At 40.7% G+C, this 25,257-nt stretch overlaps 1 protein-coding gene across 2 annotated transcripts in view; it reads left to right on the forward strand.

The window, feature by feature from the left end:
- The window catches only part of LOC124615488 (cohesin subunit SA-1), a 149,435-nt gene that overhangs the window by 20,807 nt on the left and 103,371 nt on the right, over window positions 1-25,257 (forward strand). For both annotated transcript variants that reach the window (XM_047143830.1, XM_047144613.1), the window contains exons 3-5: window positions 4,610-4,899; window positions 12,494-12,687; window positions 12,842-13,015. In XM_047143830.1, coding sequence (XP_046999786.1) covers window positions 4,610-4,899; window positions 12,494-12,687; window positions 12,842-13,015 — 658 coding nt within the window. The remainder of the gene's footprint in view (window positions 1-4,609; window positions 4,900-12,493; window positions 12,688-12,841; window positions 13,016-25,257) is intronic.

The raw sequence follows: 25,257 nt of genomic DNA on the forward strand, positions 1-25,257 counted from the left end.
ACATGCCGAATACTTATTGTGCAATAGTATTGTCATTATATTGCGTGAAATGGTGAGGCCAAGAATGAGACAATATTATTGCTTAATATCTATGCCTGGACAATTCAGTGAGAACTAATTGGCATTCCACAACATGTACTGCGACTACTTATGTAGGTGCTGTCTTCACGTACTGCAAAAAGAAAAATGAGGAAGTGACAGTGGGCAAAAAGTGGCTATGAAGGCGTTCTGCACAGGCCTTACTAACACACTAAAAGAACTTGCAACAGAGCTGGACAATTATCGGAAATTTTTAAGGGTGAACAAGGAGTTTTTCAACAAATTAGTGAACCTTGTTACATGCTATGTACACAGAAAAGATACTGTGATAGGGGCAGCAATCAACCTGTGGAAAGATTATCCATTACACTACATTACCTCACATTTTCATCATTCACTGCACTACTGCTACCAACTTTATTGTAACTATACATTGAAGCTGTTTGCACCTGCTTGCAAAAATACATCAAAGTAAATGAAGTGAACACAGTAGCAAAGTTGTCTACCCCAGGGGAAAGGTAAACTACACTGAAGTGCCAAAGAAGCTAGTATAGGCATTCGTATTCAAATATAGAGATTCGTGAACAGGCAGAATACGGTGCTGTGGTCGGCAACAAGTATCTGGTGCAGTTGTTGGATGAGTTCTGCTGCTACAGTGGCAGGTTATCAACATTTAAGTGAGTTTGAACATGGTGTTATAGTCAGCACACGAGCGATGGGACACAACATCTCTGAGGTAGCAATGAAATGGGTATTTTCTTGGATGACCATTTGACAAGTGTACCGTGAATCTGGTGAAACATCAAATTTCCGACATCGCTGCAGCCAGAAAAAGATCCTGCAAGAACGGGGCTAACAATAACTGAAGAGAATCGTTTAAAATGACAGAAGTGCAACCCTTTCACAAATTGTTGCAGATTTCAATGCTGGAACATCAACAAGTGTCAGTATGTGAACTGTTCAATGAAACATCATCAATATTGACACAAAGTCTATTGCCTCGCCTGCGCCCATCAACACTGACATTGGACTGTTCAGGACTGGGAACATGTTGCTTGGGTGGACGAGTCTCATTTCAAATTATATCGAGTGGATGGATGTGCAGGTATGGAGAGAACAACATGAATCTATGGACCCTGCATATCAACAAGAGACTGTTCAAGCTGTCAGAGGCTCTGTAATTTGGAGTGAAATGGGACCCCTGATACATCTAGATAAGTCTGACAGGTGACATGTACTGATGATCTGCATCCGTTCATGTCCATTGTGCATTCCGATGGACTTGGGCAGTTCCAGCAGGACAATGTGATACCCCACGTGTCCAGAATTGCTACAGAGTCACTCCAGGAACAATGTTCTGAGTTAAAACACTTCCACTGGCCACAAAACTCTGCAGACATAAACTTTATTGAGCATACCTGGGATAAGCCTGCCAGGCTAGCTGTGCGGTCTAGCAAGCTGCTTCCCGAGCTGTAAGGTGTGCCAGTCCCTGGCACAAATCCGCCAGCCAGATTAGTGTCAAGGTCTGGATTGCCAGACAGCCTGTGGATGGTTTTTAAGGCTGTTTTCCATCTGTCTTGGCGAATGCGGGCTGGTTCCCTGTATTGCGTCTCAGTTATGCTGTGTCGGCGATTTCTGCGTAAACGCCATTTTCATGTGCTCATACACCATAATTACTCTAACATGCAAACGTTTGGGGTTACAGTTGGCTGCACGAGACGTTCCCAGGGGGGTCCACTCAGGGCTGAACCCACAATAACCCTGGGTTCGGTGTTGGGCAGCAGTGGGGTGGGTGGACTGCTGTGTGGGGTTGTGAACTACTGAGGGCTACAGCGGGACAAAGCCTCTCCATCATTTCTAGGTCCCCAGTGTAATACAATACATTATCTGAGATGCCTTGCAATGTGTTGTCCAGAAGAGACCCCCCCGCTCCCCCTTGTACTCCTACGGATTTGTGGATAGCCCTGCAGGTTTCATGGTATCAGTTCTCTCCAGCACTACTTTAGGTGTTAGTTGAATCCATGCCACATCGTGTTGTTGTACTTCCACATGCTCGTGAGGTCCCTACACGATATTAGGCAGGCATACCAGTTTTTTTGGCTCTTCAGTGCATATCAGAAAAGTGGATTTTGTGGGAAGAGTCGAATAATGAATTTGCAAAGTAAAGGGTAGCTCCCTGTCATACAATGTGCAAATTGCTTGAAGTACTCAGAGCTTGACAAATTTGTTACTGGAGACATACTTGTTGAAGATGTTCTTAAACCATGGAATCTGCCCATTAACCATTTCTTTGCCGGCATTTGCTGCGTTGTGTCAATTTTCTGGCATTCACAGGTGCATGTTATGCCATTGTGGTCCTCAGACACTAGTTCCTGGTGTAGTTTGTATGCAAGTTCCAGTAAATCATCTCTGGCAGCCTGTGCTGCCTTCCTACATTATTTTATTAGAAGTGTTTCCAGTGGTACCTCCGTTTCAGAAATTTCCGAATCCTGAAAAAAAGAGCTAATTAAAAATATACAACATATTATCTAGTTATTTAGCAATTCCTAGACCCAACGCATTTCAGCTGCCTATGACTGCCACAGAATGGAATTGTGTGACATAACAGTTTAGTAAATCACAGCAGTTACTAATTACAGATTAAACATGTTTACTGTACAATTAATGATGTACACACACTGTTTACAATGTATGTCTTCAAGCTGTAACTACTGTAGCATACTGAATAGAACAGTTAAGCTGTTTGGAAGCTAATATGATCTTATGTATATACAGAAAACAGTTATAATAAAAATAAACATCTATGCTCACTGGACAGCTGACCTGATCTCATTTGTCAATTCTGAGAACTGATAAGTCAAATAAACACATCTGCTTACTATCTTGATGCTATGTTCTTCAATTTCCTCAGCAACTGTGGACAGTGAGGAACTCCCTGAAAGTACCACATGATACTTCCATACATATCGTCCAGCTGGCTTTCTGATTTTGTGTTGTTGACTTCTTTCAGTTCTTTCTGAAAATTTGTATTTAGTAAACTGAATTTCTTTTTATATTGTCCTTAATAGGTGATGGATAAATTTCTTGATACACTTTTAAGAGTACATTGCAGTCCTGATTTTTCAAGTCTTTGTTCATATGTTCTTCGGATTTCACTTTCTAGAATGCCTGAAGCAATCTATAAACTAAATATATTACTGTAGAGGGTGGGTAGGTATTGCTGTATATATGCCATAAATAATTCAACCTTCTGAATGAACAAATAAGCAGTTGCAATGCTATTTCTCTGCACATAAATATGCTTAATGTTGTTTGTTTCTACAGTTAATTACTGAATAAGTATTATGTATGTAATCATACTACTCACTTGACTGCACTTCACCAAATGATACATTTCCTGTATTTTCCTGTGTATTCATATTCATATGATGTTGCTGGATTTGTAGCTAACATGTCTGCAAATCATGAAGGCTCAGTGGAACTGCCTTTTATTGTGCACTACCACTGTTACTCATTACAATATATTGAGTGAGCAGCAATATTTTTAAAGCACTGCAATCTTCTCCAGTACATTGCACAAACTTTCAACACCGCTCTCAGATGGTCATTTTTATTGCACAGTCTTCAATATTGCAGAATAAATATTGAATGTGTGAGACCCTCTTGAAAATTACTTTTTAATTTGACTGTCTTGCAAAATTTATTACAATTAATTGCTAGGGTTCAGTGTTAATAAATGCACAATACATTCCTTCATTTATTGTGAGCTGCTTGTGTATTGAATATTCATAGACTGCCTCATTTTACTTCTCAAAAGGTACTGGTTTCTTGTCATCTACATGCAACAATGACTGAATGCATTGGTACTGCAGTGAGCTGTGAATAGACAATTGTCACACACTGATAGTAAAAAAAAAGGTTCTTAAAATGAACAGCAGCATGCTAGTTTGACTACTTATGCTTTACAAATTTCTCTCTCACAGAAGTGGTGGTTATCTAGTAGGAGATGTACTTTGGCTTTACAACTGTATCTTCTGTATCACAATAGATAGACGATAAACAGAGTGACAGTGTCCTGCGTTTTATATTATTACAATAAAATGTCTAGCTAGAAAATATTGGTTACTGAAAATTTAGACCTTTAAACTGAGCAGAGGAGATAGTGCATGAGGATATTTTCTGGCTTCTGTCGCTCTCCAAAATCAATACACCACCAAAACTGACGAAAAGAAAAGAGACAGCCCCCTCATAAAAATTTACTAGTATGTCGCTCCCTTTGCAACCAAAATTTATTATACTCGCATGTAATGGAAGAAGACACATCTGTGACTGTTGACAACCAGTACACCATGGCCCATGATGCTAGAGGAGCTCAAAGGAAGAGCTCAGCTGTAGTATGTGCAGTCGGTAAGGAATTTGTATAAGTATTGCCTATTAATAGATTATATTTTTAAACAGTCACAGCATTCCTTTCTCAGCTCACTGTATTTGTTTTGCAAGATTAGACTGCTTTAGCAGTCAATTTGTCTGCTAATCTCATAAAATTGTAACGTGTTTCATGATTTTTCAGAGGTGAAGTGTACTCAGGCAATGACCAGTATGCAGGTGAGCCATCAGGGATGTATCATCATCAGCAGCAGCAGCAACAGCAACAGCAACAACAACAACAACAGCAGCAGCAACAGCAGCAGCAACAGCAACAACTCTACTCACCATCTGCACAGCAACAAACACAGTATGAGGTCACTCAGCCACAACAGCAGCAGTCAGAACCTAGTTTTGATCAGCAGTACGAGCAGCCAGCTACTCCACTTAACATGAGAATCCGTGTTACTCGTTCACGAGCACGTAGTGCAAATGGTAGGTCTCAGTCTCATTACATTTTTTGCAGATGGTACTGTTGTTGTGTTGACTGGTCCCAGTATGTAGAACATCTGTGACTGAATCAGATAACAAAATAATTGATAGCTGATTGTTTTCAAAATAGCTACCTTAGCAATAACAAACCAGAAAGTCAGCTTGGTCGTGCCATGTGTCTCATCCACTGCTATTATAGTGCTCAGCGGACAACAGTTGTGGCCATTAAAGTAATATTTGTGGTTATGTTACCTCATGTACTTTATTCTGTTTAAAGAATGTCTGCAACTAATAGTGAAAGTGAGCAGAAAAAGCCAAAACAGTGCTGCAGGTTGAGAGGAAACATAGAAAGAGTTCAGTACTGAACTGCACAGCTGCTGCTATGGTTGATGTGCAGATAAGAGCAAACTGACAGCTCCACCCCATTGCATATATATCAATCACACTGTCACTCTGATGTTCAACAGAGGGCTTCCAGTCTCTCCCATTTATATGCTGTATTCAAAACTAATAGTCAGAAACTTGTCTTTCATTTGGGTAATTTGTGTTAAATTAGTAATTTACTCCTCATTTCACTTATTGGAGTACAGCTGTTATCTTTTAGTTTTTTAGCTGGTACTTCTAATCATTCACATAGTAAGGGGGCACTATGACTAATGCACTGGATACACACTTGGGTGGGTGGGAGGGGGGGGGGGGGGGGAGCAGGATCCAACCCACAACTGGCCACCCAGATTTAGATTCTCTGTGATTACTGAAATAACCAAGATGATTCTTTTGAAAAGGGCGTAGTCACTTTCCTTCTCCTTCTGTTCCATGTACCTTTAATTTCCTGTCTCATTATGATGTTAAATCTTTTTTTTTTTTTTAAAAAGCTCTTTCTATTTTGTTTTGCAGACATTGTCTCCAACTTTCATTTTTCATCGTATTCCTGAAAAATGCCTGTTATAATGCAGTAAAATATTTCTGGTTCAATGGAACATAAAAAAACATCAAATATCAGTTTCATTGCATAATGATTTGGTGATGTCATGTATGAAATCATATGTGCACAAACAGAAAGAGAACAGAACAGTACACAGACAGAAGTTCTTTTGTGTCTACACTATTTTTTGGAATTTCAGGTGTGGTGACAGACCAATATATAGTGTAACCCGAGACCTACATTGAGTTGAAAAGTGACAGTTTGATTGGTAGTTGGCAAGCACTATCTAACATTTCATTTAACCCAATATCTGTGAATTCTGTAGTGCATTTCGCATGCTGTATTTTTCTAACTTGCCTGAGTTTTTGTGCATGAGAAGGTAGTGTTTCACTATATTTTTTTCATTATTTTTTTTGGAATTTTTACCGCTTAAAAACATGTCTGATGCATAATGAAACCTTCTTGTTGCCAGTTAGTGTCTTTGTTTCTACATGCATAACAGTATTACATGTTATCATTCAATAGTCTTTTTTGTTATTATTCTGTTTAGATGTAGGAATGATGATTGGTTTTTCTGTTGTTTTCACACTGTAGGTTTGTAGGGGAAAAAAAATTGTTTATCTCTCTATTGCAGTCCACAGGAGTTTGAAGGGAGCTGATTGACCTCTCTAACGCTTATTTCCTATGAAACAGTTAGATGCCTAACATTTTCAACTTAACGTACAGTTAATCTGCGAAATTGGACAATTCAGTAATATGCCAAACTAGATTTTGTTTCTCTACTTGAGCGTTCTTTTTCATTTATTTATTTACAGTTTTTTTCAGATATCTATTTATCTTTAATTCCCACTTGTAATTCTAGAGAGAGATTTTCTTAAATTTCTGTGAGTTTTTCCTCCCAAATAACTGTGTACCAAAGACATTTTTGCCAGGTCTTGAATCCAGAATAAAGAATGTTCATGACACTTAAGTGAGGGATTGCAGTGCTTATATTATGCTTTTAATTCACAAGCACTAGTGTGCTATTTATCAACAGTCATTCTGACTTAATATTCTACAAAATTTCAAATCTTACTTAGTAATTTCATGGTAACAGTCATTCCATTGTGCCATACCAGCCCTTCGCAATACATACAAGATATCAGTTCTTTTCTAAGAGTAAGAGTGCACAAAATTTTTTAACAAGTAACTTTAATTTTTGCCACTTTTGTTAAAATACTCATTCTAAATTGCAATTTCTTCCCCCCCCCCCCCCCCCCCCCCCCCACCCCTCCAATTTCACAAATGACTAATGTCAGCCATTGACTAGTGGCTAGAGACAATTTTTCCCAAATAACAATTGTAAATGCTTCAAAAATAAATCAGAAGCAGTGTCCATGAATGGATTATGATGGGTAGAAATTAGTGCTATTCTGTATAAATTATAAACATAGATATGACATTGTGAAATCTGTTAACAGTGTTTAAAAGAAGCATGCACCGAATGACAGATAATAATGAGTTTGAAAATTGATTAGAACAGTAATCAGATGGAGTAAATTATTTAACAAAGGGAACACTAGATGGTGAAAAAGTAGTGAACAGTGCGAGACACCTGGCTGAAAATGACTTAAAAGTTCATGGTGCCCTCCATCGGTAATGATGGAATTCAGTATGGTGATGGTCCACCCTTATCCTTGATGACAGCTTCCATTCTAGCGACAATGTTCAACCAGGTGATGGAAGGTTTCTTGGGGAATGGCAGCCCATTCTTCACGGAGTGCTGCACTAAGGAGAGGTATCGATGTCGGTCGGTGAGGCCTGGCACGAAGTCGGCGTTCCACAACATCCCATAAGTGTTCTATAGGATTCAGGTCAGGACTCTGTGCAGGCTAGTCCATTACGGGGATGTTATTGCCATGTAACCACTCCGCCACAGGCCATGCGTTATGAATAGGTCCTCAGTTGTGTTGAAAGATGCAGTCACCATCACCAAATTGCTCTTCAATAGTGGGAAGCAAGAAGGTGCTTAAAACATCAATATAGGCCTGTGCTGTGATAGTGCCACACATAACAACAAGGGGTGCAAGCCCCCTCTGAAAAACAGCAGCACACCAAAACACCACCACCTCCAAGTTTTATTGTTGGCAGTACAAGCTCTGACAAATTATGTTCACCGGGCATTCACCATATCCACACCATGCCATCGGATCGCCACATTGTGTACCGTGATTCGTCACTCCATACAACATTCTTCCACTGTTCGATCGTCCAATGTTTACAATCCTTACACCAAGTGAGACATAATTTGGCATTTACTGGCGTGATGTGTGTCTTATGAGCAGCCGCTCAGCCATGAAATCCACGTGTTCTCACCTCCGGCCTAACTGTCATAGTTCTGGCAGTGGATCCTGATGCAGTTTGGAATTTATGTGTGATGGTCTGGATAGATGTATGCCTATTACACATTATGACACTCTTCGACTGTTGGCAGTCAGTCAGTCAACAGACGAGGTTGACCTGTACGCTTTCGTGCTGTATGTGTCCCTTCACGTTTCCACTTTACTGTCACATTGGAAACAGTGGACCTAGGGATGTTTAGGAGTGTGGAAATCTTACGTACAGATGTATGGCACAAGTGACACCCAATCACCTGACCATGTTCGAAGTATGCGAGTTCCGCGGATTGCCCCATTCTGCTCTCCCACGATGTCTAATGACTACTGAGGTTGCTGATATGGAGTACCTGGCAATAGGTGGCAGTTCAATGCATCTAATATGAAAAATATATGTTTTTGGGGGTGTCTGGATACTTTTGATCACGTAATTTGTATATACATTCATTAAAAAAGAACAACTCAAATTGGAATAAAACAGGACAAAAAATAAGTATTTTTGATGTTTTGGTAATTTATACTTTTTATGATGGGGATAGATGTGGCAAACAATGAATGTAAGAAGGGTTTGTCAGGAATAACCTCCTTTTCCATCAGTCTACTGACTGGTTTGATGCGGCCCGCCACGAATTCCTTTCCTGTGCTAACCTCTTCATCTCAGAGTAGCACTTGCAACCTATGTCCTCAATTATTTGCTTGACGTATTCCAATCTCAGTCTTCCTCTACAGTTTTTGCCCTCTACAGCTCCCTCTAGTACCATGGAAGTCATTCCCTCATGTCTTAGCAGATGTCCTATCATCCTGTCCCTTCTCCTTATCAGTGTTTTCCACATATTCCTTTCCTCTCTGATTCTGCGTAGAACCTCCTCATCCCTTACCTTATCAGTCCACCTAATTTTCAACATTCGTCTATAGCACCACATCTCAAATGCTTTGATTCTCTTCTTTTCCGGTTTTCCCAGAGTCCATGTTTCACTATCATACAATGCTGTACTCCAGACGTACATCCTCAGAAACTTCTTCCTCAAATTAAGGCCGGTATTTGATATTAGTAGACTTCTCTTGGCCAGAAATGCACCTTTAAACTTAGGATGATACTATAGAAATGCGATGAACTTACAGCATTACAGCATTAAAGACACTATAGTCAACCTAAAAAGATAGTGATGATCACAGAGAAACAGCAGCGCAGCTGGTGTTTTGCTGGTTAGTCCAGGAATGGCAGTTTGATTTTGCTCGTTGCTTATTATACCTGAAAATACTTACCATGACAAAGCATCATGATGATATGCCTTGTGAGAATGGCCAGTTTCACCATCTCTTTACTGTGAAAAGAGGTGACTCAGCAATCAAAAAGGAAGGGAAAACCTGCCAGTAGAATTAGCCATTTAATGGTATGTCAAAACAAAGGATTGGCTGAAATTGTTTGGTTAAGTGAGTGTGTATTTCATTACAAATTCAAAGATTCAGGATTTATTCCGTAGATGTTATTACTTTTTAAAGATGTTACCATGACTTTCACTGCCAAAACTATCCGTGTGACAAATTCCAGTTACACAATGTGTTCGTGTGTGTGTTTTTTTTTTTTTACCGCATGTAAACACAGATGAATTTCAGGTAGTAGAAAGTGTATTGCATCATTGTGGATGACTTTGATTACAGTGTTGTATTTGAAATACTGTGATTTTTAACAGTATTATAAATATACAAGAATGTGTATTACACACGAACTATTCAGTATGGATTTTACGTAACATGATAGGATGAGGCATAGCAGTTTCAGAGTCACATTGGTAACAAAATTAGTTTCTATACCTGCAAGGAATAGAATTTCTCAGTATCGAAGAATAATTTTGAGGTTGTGATGAAGTAATTATTTTTTCTGGTGTGGATAATTTTTTTAGAAAAGGAATCAAAACTAGTTTAGCTTACCATAGTTCTTCATAACAGTGATATTACTTGGTTTTACATAAATGCGTACTTACGTATGCTTTTGTGTTCAGTCTCATAAAATAAGTGTCTGATTAAAAAGTGGGGAACTGTGAAGGTGTTAAAGGTAAATGTTTTGAAAAAGTGGGAGCAAAGTGAAAACTGGTCGTTGTTACCCATAAGTTGTATTTGCTTGTATAGGTGTGTGATAACTATTTAGTTGTTCCTTAGAGATAGAATTTTCTTTATCCCCCCCCTCCATTGTCAAGTGGTGATTGTCATGTGATTGCTACTGCCATCCTTATGCAGCTCTATTGCCATCCTGTAATGCCACTGGTGCTCATGCCAGCACCATTTACAGTAATGTTTTCATTGCAAACCTACCACATCTGTTTCAGCCTTCCAGTGACTGGTACTGAGCTGCACTTTTTTGTATGCCACTGCCTTGTAAGAAATTTTTATCTCAATCACTTCGCCTTGCAACACCAAGGGATACACAAAATACCAGTGGGTGTGGATAGTTTTATGTGACGTAGACCATGCTTATTCTTCAACAGTGCCATGTAGAATTCAGGTGAGTTTCCACCTACAGTATCCTGAAAAATCATCGGTAACAGAACATGCTCTGGGAAATTAATACTGAGTTACATATCTTCGAGACATCTGTTATTAAACAGACAAATGGTTTCTGGGCGAGCATATGAAAGGAGCAATTGAGATAAAATTTTCTGACAACAGTGTCAACAAAGATGGTGGCCTGGAGCCAAGCACAGTTTAGAACCTGCACATCGGAAGTTTGAAGATGTAGTGGTGATTGCACAATGAAAACATTACCATATACGAGACATGTTCAGAAAGTAAGTGTAGTAGACTTTTATATTTTTTAGAGAAAGTGTATTTGAAAAATAATTACAGGATATTGTTGATACCCTCGTCTACTATTTTTCCACATAATCATCATTCCGTTCCGTGAATGTGGTGAGCCATGGCACAACCTTCTTTATGCCCTCCTCGAAGAACTCCCCTTCTCACACGATGAAACTCTTTGTGCTCTTGCCTGTTGCTTGAAAATTTGATTCCACTTGTGTGTGCATTAAGGGAGAGGAAAAAATGATGACCTGAAGGTGCTAAAATGGGAATATTGGGGGGGGGGGGGGTTTCAAAGCATCCCAATCAAATAAGTCTGAGATTGCCTTGATAGTTGTGGCTGTGTGAGTACAGGTGTTGGTGTGCAACAAGCACACTCCCCTCTGTTTATTTTGAATGCTCCTTTTGAGTTTTTTATAGGATGTCACAATATCATTGTGCTTTCATGACCACCCTTTCAGGCAGAAATTTAACCGAAATGATGCCTTTTTGGACCAAACCACTGAGGCCATGATTTTTTGCTTAAAATTGTGGTTTTGAATGTTGAAGTGGTGTGACACCACTGTGACAACTGTTTTTTCTTCTCCCCCCCCGGTAATGTAATGAGCCACCCACTTTTCAACTCCAGTCACAGTAGAGCTCAGAAAATCCTTACCTTCCAGTTCAGGTCTCACACACACAAACCTCACGAGAACTATAGACCCAATTTTTCTTGTGCTGCTCTGTCAGCAACTTTGGGACCAATCTGGCCTGCATTTTCTAGTATTGTAACGTTTCTGTGAGTGTCTTATATGTGAGAGCTCTGAAGAATTATGGAACTATTGCAGAAATTTCATCCACTGTCAATTGCCAGTATTTTGATTTCCCCAATTTTTTTGCATCAACTCACTGGTCAGAATGGAAAATCTTCCATTCCACTGTTTGTAATGAACATTTGTTCTGCCACCAGTGAATTCCCTACACTTAAACACACCCATTCTCTTCATAACATCTTTGCTGCACACTGTTATTTCTTCTGCGACTAGGAAGTTCATCACAGCATGTCTCTACACACTTGGCGGGATTTTGTTACTGACATCTTTCGCACAACTGGACACTCCAATTACTACCACATTCCTTCGATGCTTAGTCCAGTCAGAAGATCCCCCTCTATTGCTCAGCATTGCCAGCCGTAAAAAAAAAAAGCCTGTTACAGTAACGGTACACTTATTTTCTGAACACACCTCATATGGTACTGGAGTGAGAGCCAGTGATGTCACAGATGGCAGTGCACCTATATAAAGACAGCAGCAGCCACAACTTAACGGTAGCCGAGAAGCACTCGAACAAAAGCTTGTGGACATTTAACCACTTCACTCTACTGGAAGCTTGAGAAAATTTTGTCAGTATGTATTGCTGTGAAACCATTCATTTGTACATGATTGTTATGTATCCTACTGAAACCGTATTGTTAGTACAATCTTCACTATACTTGATAATACAGTAATCTTTTGTTCCGTAGCTGCAGCAGCTGCTGCCGCTGCTGGTATAACTCCATCTACACCAGTTGCTCCTCCACCACCACCACCAAAGCGTGTGCTTGCAAGTGAAGAACCTAGGAGACGTCGACCTGGCCGCAAACCCATTTCAGAAATGCTGTCTGAAGATGAAACTTGTCTCTATTTTGTGGTCCGTCAGGGCAAGATATCACTCCAGGTGACATATGTGTTAGATTTTTTTCTTTGTGGATTTTAATTATGCTTATGTGATTTATCAAAGGCTCATGGCATTTTTCTAAATAAAAAAGTCTACTTATAGCTGAGGTGACTCGGTTTGTAATTGTAGGAAATGAGATTTTTTTGTGATATAGGTGATTGTGGATGACTGGATCGAGTCTTACAAGAGCAATCGTGATTCTGCCCTGCTTGCATTAATGCAATTCTTCATCAACGCTTCTGGTTGTAAGGGAAAGATCACACCTTCCATGCAGTCCTCAATGGAACATGCTGCTATCATCAGAAAGATGACAGAGGAGTTTGATGAAGTATGATTACAGTTTTCGGTAATTCTTCCTTAAGGTCATTCCGTTCAACTTATAAATGTACATTTTAATGCATTCACTTGCAAGTTTGTTCCTTAAATGTACTGATGCAGAGTATTGCAAAATATGATGCTTGCTTAATTGCTCATCTGCCCGTATCTTTTGTTGTGTATTTAAAGCTTGTTATGTTAGGCATATTACCTGTGTAATTACTGTTACTGAATTATTTATTCACAGAATTATTGTAATATTAGCTTTTAACCATTTTCATTTATTTTGTATTTGCTGATAATTTTCATAGTATTTCTATCTGTCCGCCTTACGCTGTGTGGTTGATAGTATGAGCTTTTTTTGTGTTTTATTTCATACTGTATATGTTTTATACCTAGTACGCTATTCCAGGGTCAATAATAGCTGACATTTCAGGAATTGCTTCCATATATTTAACTCATATGTGTTACATTGGCATGAATTATATTTGAAATGACAATTGTAATTTATCTGAGGAAGGTGAGAAGGTGTCTGTTCAAAATATTCCATTATTTCATACCTAGAAAACTGTGATGACGGCATCTAACAAATTAACTTTTTTTTTTAACTGATTCCCAGCTTGTTTGTACTATTGAGGGAAAGGGGAAAAGTAGATATAATTTTTAGATATACTTTCAAGCAAATGATTACTGAAATAGCATTTTAGAGTTTAGAATTAATTCAGAATATAGTTGTATCCAATAAAAGTAGCAGTTTCCAAACATACGCTGTCAGAACAAAAAGAATACATTGCCACCTAGCTAGATAACCAGGAATGTGTTTTTTTTTAGGCATTCAACAAGTGAGCCAAAATTATAGCATTAGTGGCATCTTTTAACTGCCACACATTACTTAAATTGCTTTATGTCTGTTCTTTGCATAAATAATCAGTTTTTCCAACTCTCAAATTAATAACTTTATCTCTAGGCTTAGCTTCAAAATCATGCTTTCCCACTGAATCTTCTGTCTCATTTTTCACAAAAGGCCATACAGTTCTCATATTCCATTTTAAAGTCAAAGAGGATAGAAAGTGCATTTTTGTGATTGTCTTTGAAACCTTGTTTTCAAAACATAAATTTATAATTGGTTTGCATTTCACCCTTTGTCCACATGTAGACACATTGACATGGCTCTAAATGGCACACCTGTGTAGAATGAAGAAGACTGTGCTGAATTTGTGTTAATATTCTGCATCTTGTTCCCTGTTTGCAAGGCTTGTTCCCGTGGTTTACATTCTTTTGTACACTCTAATAAGTTGCCAGCAAGAAGAAATACTTGTATGTGGTTAGAATTGTCCATGAATGACCTTTCTCTCATCTTCTTTTCTAATATCCGTTGCTGTTTGCTGTGGGATGCTGCTTTAGTAGTTCATGATACTCAGATTGAAGTAAATAGCAACATTGATGACTCGTGTAGTGTGGGTAATTGTGTAGTGCTTCACACACTGGTGTCACATCCATTATTTGACTTGTTCAGCTGAGCAGAATAGCCTTTTTTGATGCTGAGCGCTCTTAGCAGCTTCAGTACCTCCAGAACGTGTCGTCTCCGAGTATAAGATGATCAGCCTATCCTGATCTGGTGTAAGATGATCCCCGACAGTTGCAGAGTAGGCTGACTGCATCAGCTTTGCCTCCTACTTCAATCAATCAGGTGAAGCCATTTTGTAAACATCTCTAGGGCAATGCATCAGTGGTGTCACAGTTATGTAGGTGACTATTGTTTTTGCCTGCAGCCTTCAGTACTACACATCTGAAAGCTGGCAACAGCACTGTTAGCTGTCAAGAAGCTTCTTACACAGACTTGACTGCAGTTGTCCTTCTTAGATGCTGGTATTAGACAAGGTTGGCATGTAGATTTTAACCAGGCTGGAAGTAGGTGTAGGTAATTTGATAGCAGGGGTCCAGAGTGACAGCTACTAATATATTGCTTGGAACACCTGACTGATAATTAGACCTGTTGTTAATATATTGTACAGCAGAATGGAATCATCAACCCGCAAAAACTAGACAAGTGAAATTTAAGAGTTATTTCAAATTGCCTTATAATATATATCTTTACTTCAAATTGAAGGATTTTATGAACAACTGAACAAACAGAAAAGTACATTTGTACACTTTGGTCTCCTAGACTGACAGTGTAAAACCTTATTGCCTTGAACACTGCTGTAGTACTCATTTATTGTGTTACTGAGTTTACTCATTTTTTATTGATGTACTTACATTTTTATCTTGAGTTACACCGTCCTGAAATGTATACTTTTAATTGTATCATCCATCTACTCCAAGGAAGAATGATTAAGGTTCCATTATTTATAATTGTAGTCTTGATAATGTAGAAGATTATTTTCTTTACCACTTGTCTCTTACTTGCTCATGTAAGGGACAGGTCATTTTCTCTTCCAGACACTTTTTTTCCTTTTGTGTGATCCACTTTGTTCTTTTCTTTTATCCTGAAACAGATGAGTATTAATATTGGAAGGGATAAAGATAACAACTCACCATACAGTTGAGGCATTGAACAGTCGACAGGAACTTGAATAAGACTGAAAACATTGCTAAGCTTCTGGGCAACATTCTCTTTCAAAGCTAATTGATAAGGGACACACACATGCAAACTACAGTGGAGCTGCAGCACAACGCAATTGGGTTGAGGGGCTGCTTTGTGCAGCTAGTAAGTGGAGGAGAAGGGGGCAGATCTAGGATGTAGATGCAGCCAGGGGATGAGACGAGACGATGATGATGATGATGATGATGATGATGATGGGAAACCAGGGAGCTAAAGCAAGAGGTAGTTGTGTGTGGCACACAAAGTGTGGGAGTCGATTGTGGGATGGGAAGGGGATACATGAGAGGAAAAGAGATACTGTGGAGAGAAAAGTGTGATTATGAGTTAAGTGGGGCCAAGAGGCCAGGGAGGGGAAAGGGGCAAGTGGGCAAGTGGAATTTGAGGCCAGGAAGATTGCAGGGTAGAAGAATGGGTTTGTAAGGACAGTTCCCATTACCATAATTTAGAAAAACTAGTGATTTTTTTCGGGTGGGGGGGGGGGGGGGGGGTGAAGTATTGAGAGGACACATTCCTCTCTCATACACTTGCTTGCAGCCATTAGTCCATCAGCCACACTTCCCTCCCTCTCCTCCCTCCACGTGCCCACATCATTCTCCTCTCACAACCCCCCCACCCCACCCCCCTCCCACCAGTATCAGCAAGGAATGTTACATACTGCAGCCATGTCCAGACCTGTAACAATACATACTTCTCTGTTAATCAGATACTGAAAAGTCCTGAGTGATGTACAAATAATGGAAGAAGTAGGACTTACAACTCACTATGTAATTTTTAGTGTGCCTGTCAACTGCTTAGCCCCACAACTGTGTCAAGTTGTTAACCTTTACTCCTTCCATTATCTTTAACAATTTCAGATTGAAACTAAATCTCTTCAAAACATCAAGACATTAGCTTTGTTCAGCAACATGTACTGTCAATTCCACGTAATCTTCTTCCAGATAAGTGATGACATGTTTTCCTACTAAATAGTACGGTAGCGTAGTTTAGTCTCATGTTGCTTTTCGGTACTAGTTTCACTCATCTACAGCAAACTTTCAAGAATATTCTTTCTGTCAACTTATTTGAATGGAACGGTTCCTGTAGTGATTCTAAGTTCGTATGAAAGCTGACAGAGTTAGATATTTGTACCGTATATCTTCAAGAATACGGTAGTGTTGACTGGTATGTTAGAGATGGAATGGTACAGCTTTGTTGGAAGTTTAAACAGTGACAATTGCTGGCATTTGTGTATGCTTGTGGGTAGTTGACCGTATACAGCTGCAGTTTGCAATACAAGAAGTGGATATGGGAGATGGGAATTACATTGATTTGTGGTCGATGGAGAGGTTCTGTATAAGAATAAAACAGTGGAATGATCTAAAAGTGCTAACTTTGTGTATCTCATGAGGAAGCTTGTATAGTGATATTCCTAGATTTTTGTCTAATGACTCCTGAAATATATGGGCCCAAAAGTTATAGACATCAGATTTACTAGATGATAAGAGCAAACTTTATAACATGGACCCCCACAACTGAAGGTATGCATTCTTGAAAAATAAACTGCAAAGAGCTGTTGTATGGTTCTTTAAGAGTATTATCGGTTTTACAACATGAGAGTTGAATCTACAGGTACATCTTAATGAAGAAAAATATCACATGAGAGATTAAGAAATTATAATTTGTCTTTTGAAATGACAAGAATCTGGGGAGAAGAAAATATAAAGTGATGCACAATACGTAATTCACAAAAGTGATTCAGAGATAGTAGTCAAAAATCAAACAATGGAAAATCCAGGACAGAATGTAACAATACCAGAGAAGGAAAGTTGCTACTTACCATATAGCAGAGATGCTGAGTCACAATAGGCACAATGAAAAGATTCACACAATCATAGCTTTCGGCCATTAAGGCTTTTGTCAGCAGTACACACACACACACACACACACACACACACACACACACACACGTCTGCAATCTCAGAGAGCTGAAACTACACTCTTTGAGACTGCAGACATGTGCGCAAGTTGCGTTGTGTGTGTGTGTGTCTACTGCTGACAAAGGCCTTAATGGCTGAAAGCTATGATTGCGTGAATCTTTTTATTGTGCCTATCACGACTCGGCATCTCTGCTATATTGAGAGATAGTCAGATTATTTGTTTTGAAAGTTGAATGCATTTGGTGCCCCCTCATTCCCAGTCAGGTTATAATAAATTCATTAAACTAATGGTGATAGTCAAAATATAAAACAAGCGGAGTGAAGAAGACTGCCATAAAAGCAGCTTAACTTTAAGCAGGTCAACTTTAAAAAGAACAGTAAAGTTGTAAAACCAGGAAAAGGGAGGACCCTTTTGTGGTTGTCTTCTTCATTCTGCTTGTTTTAAATTTTAACTGTTGTAATTATTTCAGTGAATTTATTAAAACCTGACTGGGAGTGATGGAATGTCCAATGTGCTCAACTTTTTCGTGTAAATGATTTGCAAATTAGTAAGTTGATTACTATATTTAAATTTGCTTTTGTCAGCTACATATCATATGTAACATTATATTTTTGTTTCACTAGATTCGTGTCATTTTAAAAAATGTTACGATTTCTAAATCTCTCAGGTACTATTTTTATTTATTTAAATGTACCTGAAAGTACAATTTTAATGTTGTGGAACTTGTAGTGCTAGTAAACAGTCATAGAGCATCTGTTTGCAGGTCATTTTTAAGGAATAGATGAGGTGACATGTTGTCACACATATAGGGTAGCTGTGTGTTTTTTTCATGAATAAAGTGGAACAAACATAATACATGTTGTCAGATGTAAAATTTACCAACTAGGATGCAGGGCTTGTTTAGTTATAGTATTGGAATTTAGTTGATCCAGAAAAATTGTTTTGCAGAGGAGATTGTTGTTTGAATAGAGAAACTTAGTACCAAATGCTTTAGGAAATTGCTGCTAGGTTCTAAAGCAAAATAACTGGTGCTGCAAAGAATACTTTTTTCCTTGCGCCACTATTTTAAAATACTAGCAAATATGGTAATGCACTGCAACTACATCTGTTTAGGTGCAACTAAAATGAGACTGGGGCAGTGTTAACAGTGCCATATAACAGATAAAATTCTGGAATATAAAAGGAGAAAGAGAGAGAGGGATGAGATGAATTCAGATAGTAGGCAAGATATAAGAATAAAGAAAAACATACTCCGAACTTTACATAAACAAATATTTGCAAAGCATTTGACAACAATCAGTTGCAAGAATTTGACCATTGTAAGAATTTGACGACTGACAAAGGAATCTCATTTTCCAAATCTTGATCTCTTTAATAGTTTTAACTTTTTGTTTTCAGATGTTCTCGGCAGTGTGTTTGCTAAGTAGGCATATATTGTCTCAGTTCAGTATTTTTTTTAGAAATGCGTTTCTTCATTGGGGAACTGCATTGCTCCATTCCACTGCAAGACCTTTGACATACCTTACATTTAGTATTACAGTAGTAACAGACACCTAAAGCAGCATGAAGTGCTTTTTTGCCTTATGTTTTAGAGGTAGAGAATAATACTTTTCTTTTACTGCTAACTTAGTAAGCATTTAGTGTGTGGAGTGCATTTTTATCATTTGAATGTTTGATACTTTGACAATACTTTTTCAAATTCTATCACATTTTTTTCATGTGCAATATTATCTATATTATTTAAGAAATTTTGTTTCTCAGCCCTTTGAGTGATGGATAAGTAGAGTGGCAGAAAAGAAATCTCAAGTGTTGTGCATCACAGAAAGAAAAGAAGCATAGGAATTTCATTTTTCGCTTGATACTGCATTGTACAGGTGATTAAGGTACTCATCTGTTTAGTTTGTGTTAAGAGGCTACTCTTTGCCGTGCGTTAGAATTACTGCAAGGGTGGACACTGAATAAAACCAAGCTGTAGCGTCACTTGTTTCTAGCTTTACTTTTTGTATTCAGTACTTTATTGATATCGTTGGAAGTTTTGCAAATAGAAATGAGTTTGGGGCAACAGTTAAGTTTCTGAAATAAATCTCCTTAGGTCTTGGTCTGTTGAGCACACCCATGTGTTAAAATGTAGGTATTTCAGACCTTTCGAAAGTAACACAGATATGTGCTGTTGAGAGGGCACACAGTCACAACAGAAATCTACTTTCCTACTTGGATTTTAACTCTGTTCTCCAAGGAAATGCATGTGTAAAAATGACAGAACCATCAATATTGATAGATGGATTTGCTTCCAAATCATAATCGTTTGATTGTTATGAGTATCTATAACAAACCTGTGTTAGTGCTTAGAATTGTACTTCAGATCAGTGTAAAATGTACAACAGTAACATATGAGTGGCAACACATACTTAATAAAAGGATGTTCCAGTTTCCATCATGCCTGTTATACCATCACTGTCATTTATATCACAAGATCAGCAGATTTCGGTGCTGTGCCATTTTCAAGCGCTACCTCTGTCATAATTTTACACCATCGCTGTGTGTGTGTGTGTGTGTGTGTGTGTGTGTGTGTGTGTGTGGCCGCGCGTGCTAATATTTTAATATGCAATGAATTTTTATTGGTATGAAAAATTAAGATTTTACCTTTTTGGCAGTGTTACACTACTGCAGTTAATGTAGGTCACTAAATTATCTGTGGTTCACTGAGAGAGAGAGAGAGAGAGAGAGAGAGAGAGAGAGAGAGAGAGAACTGATTTCTACAGTGCGTCTTGGGAACGAATGAACGGAGCAAAATTGAAAGTACTTGGATTCGTAAATGTCATGTAGTTCCTCTGTGGAGTGACAATATGAAGGGGTTGATAGACAAAAACGTTGCATCAGTCGATGGCTTGATCACACTATGTCCCATATGTTTTGTCAGTTTGTGGTGGAATTGGGGAGGTATTTTGCCAAGGAGGTATTAATGAATTCTAACTGCCTTGCAAAATATGGATCCTACAACGCCACTGTACTTTGAGATGAGTGCTGCATTGTCTCATTTCCTATTAAGAGACGCAGAATGCATGTGTATGACCTATATGTGTCTCAAAAAGAACGTGGTGAACACTGTACACTCAGTTATCAGATAACCAGACTAGTTTGATGAATATATGAGATGAAGAAACATTGTGTTACATAATCCAGAAAAAGAAAGGTTACATACAGTCTGCCCCTCCAAGGGGCTCGCCACTCTTTGGCAGGTTCATGCCTGACTACCACGGGGCCCCGGCCTTTGCGGCATTTTTTCCTTTCCGTACTGCATGTCTATCCTCTTGCTATTCTTCTTCCCCTCCCTTGGGGAACATGTCTCGGATATTCTTAGGAATGTTCTGCATTCTGTCACTGACATGCGAACAGTCTCACTTTTGTTTTTCGCTCCCTTTTCCTTTCTTTGTTTCCCTTCTCTCGTTTCGGCATTTGAGGATCCTCTATTTTTCTTCTTCCTCTCTGTGCGCTCCTAAAGGCCGGCCCATGCGTCTGACGCGTAACAGGTGACTGAGTAACCCCTAATTCCCTGTCCCAGGTCGACTGGTAGGGTTCGCACGTGTCCCCTGGTACAGGCCAGGCCCAGGGAGGGGTGATTATCTGAGCTGTAACCTTCCCAAATTGCTGATTGGTCCCTCTGTCAGGTGTTCGGGAGGTGTGACCTGAAGTGTGAACAATCACTTAAGACATGTGCACCCCCTTATGAAGGGGGCCCCCATTTGGAAGGAGCGTGCCATCGGAGATGCTGGCAATCATGGGGGATTTCCTCGTGATGATTTAATCATGTTCCCACTCAACTTCTACAAAATGTAAACGCAATGAGGCTAATGATTCAAAGACCCTTCCCACTGTACCACGGTTCCTCGTGGTTTCACGTACTGAAGACGGTCATGCCTTCGCCACGGTAAATCCATTTATTATTCAAAAAGGTGTAGATGCAATTGCTTACCCTGTGAAATTCTGCTCTCTTTTATGGAATGGCACTTTGCTTTTGGATACCACTGTGGATTCTCAAGCACATCATCTGCTTGTAGCCTCAATTCTCCACAGTTACCCTATTCATGTTGAGGCCCACAGAACTTGGAATTCTTCCCGAGGTGTAATTTACACTAGGCTGCTCAACGTTCAGTGGTCGATAAACAATCTTACCTCTCTGATCGGGGTGTCATTGCCGTTCATCGTGCAGTGAAAAAGGTACATTCCTCCTTAGTGCTCACCTGTACTCTCTTTCTCACCTTCGATAGAGTGGTGCTTCCGCCCAAGCTGAAAGCAGGCTATGAAATTATCACCGTCCGGCCATACATTTCGAACCCGATGCATTGCTACCAGTGTCATCATTTTAACCACACTAGAATGTCTTGTCGACACCCAGCCACATGTGTCACCTGTGGTAGGGATGCGGACAAGGGCGATTGTCCACCTTATTCTACCCACTGTATCAACTGCAATGGCAGCCATACCGCTTGCCCTGTCAGCGTCCAGTGTATCTTGATGAGCAGGCTGTTCAAGAGATCCAGGTAAAGGATAAGGTGCCTTATCCCGGTGCTCACAAGATATTGGCTAGTCACAAACCCTGTGTTCCCCCGTTTGGTACCTATAGTTCTGTACTTGTTACCCCTTGCTCCATGAAATGCATGGCCATGCATACATGTGACCACCAATTCAGCTCTGAGGTCGTGAAATTGCCCAGTGTCAAGGTAGCATAGCCTCGTCCAGTTGTGCAACAGGCTGTGAAACTCTCGCCTCAAGGGGCGAGACCACCAGCTACACAACTGATAGGCCGGAAAGGACAGGAGTAGTACTCCTGTGAAGACTTCCTGTCATTCCAGCCAAACAACACGAGTCTTCATCTGACCGGAAAGGCTCGCAGAAGTCCTCCAAAGGCAAACGGTCTTCTCCTTCGCCACCTCGAAGACCATCTTTGATAGTGTCGGCACGTGATACCTTAGCCTGCCCAGCCTCCATGTTGCCGGTGCACACCAGCAACCGTTTTTCGGCCTTGGACTCCACAGATCGACCGCACAGGAAAGCTGATGCTTCTGTGGACTCCACGGAGCAGGATCCTGCTTCTGTGCCTTGTAGTAGTGCCTCTTCTCCAGTTGTCACTTGGCAGCTGCTGAGGTGACATCCCCACGTCTCTTCCTCATGACTCTCCTCCGTTGGAATGTTGGCAGCCTTCGGTCCCACAAAGAGGATTTACGGCTGCTTTATAGCGCTGCAGCATCTCCTTGTACTCTGCCTTCAGGAAATGAAATTGCGCACTCGTGACCGCTTTGAGCTTTCACATTTCTTACCGATTTATTCTGACCTTCCCCCTGAGGTTGGCATTCCCTCTCATGGGGGCATCATGCTGATCATATGGGATGACATTCACAGTCAACCCATCTCACTGGCTACCAATCTTCAAGATGTGGCAGTTTGCCTTCCATTCCCCAACTGGCTTTTTCCGTCTGTACAATATATGTCCCTCCATTGTTTGCTGTCACCAGAGCAGACATCCTTCAGCTTATTTGGCAGCTACCTCCCCCATTTTTGCTACTCGGTGACTTTAATGCAAATCATCCCCTTTGGGGCTCTCCCAGGACCTGTCAGAGAGGTGCCCCCTTGGCTGACCTTCTCAACCACCTTAACCTCTTCTCCCGTAACAGTGGAGCACCCACTTTCCTGTCCGACTCCTCGTACACCTATTCCCATTTGGACCTATCCTTCTGCACAGCCCATCTTGTCCATCGTCTTGAGTGGTCCGTTCTTTCTGACACCTACTCGAGTGACCATTTTCCGTGTGCTATCTGTTTGCTGACTTCTTGGGGGTACCCTCCTCTTCTCTGAATCGTGAGTGCTACAATGCCGCCTTCACTGTGAGGGAGCTCGATCATGCTCTCAGTCCATCCTGATCCTCCATCCCGGGGCCAGTCGCCATCCACATTCAGATGTTGCAACATCTTTCTCTTGCAGGCAAGCACTTTCTGCTTAACACATACAACCACATCTGGGCAGAGGGCACATTTCCTTGACGCTGGCGCGTGAAGCCACCGTCATCCCATACCTAAGCCCGGTAAGGACAAAAACCACCACCTAGCACCGCCCCATCTCTCTTACCAGCTGCATTTGCAAGGTGATGGAATGTATGATTCATGCCCGGCTGGTGTGGTGGCTCGAGTCTCACAATTTACTGATGAAATCAGTGTGTGGGTTTCGAGTGTGGTATTCTGCAGTTGACCATCTTGTTACTTTGTCCACCCATGTCATGAATGGTTTTCTGTGGAAATCCCAGACTGTGACCGTGTTTTTCGATTTGGAGAAGGCCTACGACACCTGCCGGAGAACAGGTATCTTCCATACTCTTCACATGTGGGGCTTCCATGGGCACCTGCCCTGTTTTTCTTGGGCATTTTTACAAGACCGAGTTTTCAAGGTGTGTGTGGATCCTGATTTATCGGACACCTTTATCCAGGAAAATGGTGTGCCTCAGGGTTCTGTCCTCCGCGTCGTTCTCTTTGCTATTGCCATTAACCCTGTAATGTCCTGTCTCCCACTGGGCATCTCCAGCTCTCTTTTTGTAGACAATTTTGCCATCTATTACAGTTCTCCGTGGACCTGTGTCATTGAAAGGTGTCCTGGTGCATCATCAATGGCTTTCGCATTGCCCCTTACAAAGCAGTCTGTATGAATTTCTGTCGGTCCAAATGGTTTCTCGCACCATCTCTACATCTTGGGCCTGTTGCCTTTCCATTCGTTGAAACTCATGCTCGATAGAAAACACTCTTAGTCCTCCCATGCATCTTACCTGGCAGCCAGCTGTATGCAGTCCCTCAATCTCCTATGTATCCTCAATGGTACTTCCTGGGGTGCCAATCAAACCACCCTCCTCCCTTTGTACTGGTCCTTTGTCCGTTCGAAACTAGACTATGGGTGCTTTGCTTATGCGTCTACATGCCCATCCCTCTTACGTTGTCTCAATGCTATCCATTGTCATGGCATCTGTTTGGCCACAGGCGCCTCTCAACCGGACTGGTGTAAACTGGTGTAAACACCAGTCCGGTTGTGAGTCTGTATGCTGAAGCTGCTTAACTACCCCTGTGCTACCGCTGTGACTTTCTCCTCAGCAGGTATGCATGCTGTTTGTCTGCCATTCGTGGCCATCCCTCCTACGCCTTCTTCTTTGATGATTCCTTTGATGATCAGTATGGGGCTCGCCCCTCTTCTCTGTTACCTCCTGGAATCCACTTTCGCCACTTGCTACAGCGGCTTAACTACACACTACCTGCAACTTTCCCAGTGGGTGCGAACCCTTCACCACTTGGCTTCATGCAGTGGCCCATGGTAACCTTGGCCTTCATTTGCTTCCTGAGGACACTACTCCAGCCTCGGTCTATCGCCTCCAGTTTCACGACCTTCGCGTGGAACTTCAGGATGGTATCTTTGTCTACACTGATGGCTCTTGGACTGACTGTCGGGTTGGGTGTGCCTTCGTCATTGGCACCCGTGTCTTTCGATATCAGCTTCCGGCACACTCCTCAGTATTTGCAGCCGAATTCTTCACCTTGTATCAGGCCACGGAGTACATTTGATGACACAGTGTTTCCAGTTGTGTCCTTTGCTCAGACTCACTAAGTGCCCTCCAAAGTCTATGTGCGCTATACACTGCTCATCCCTTAGCTGTGCACTGCTCATCCCGTAGTGCAGCAGGTCCAGGAACACTGTCACTT

This window comes from Schistocerca americana, chromosome 1, assembly GCF_021461395.2.
Source record: "Schistocerca americana isolate TAMUIC-IGC-003095 chromosome 1, iqSchAmer2.1, whole genome shotgun sequence".
In the NCBI taxonomy this organism is placed as follows: Eukaryota; Metazoa; Arthropoda; class Insecta; order Orthoptera; family Acrididae; genus Schistocerca; species Schistocerca americana.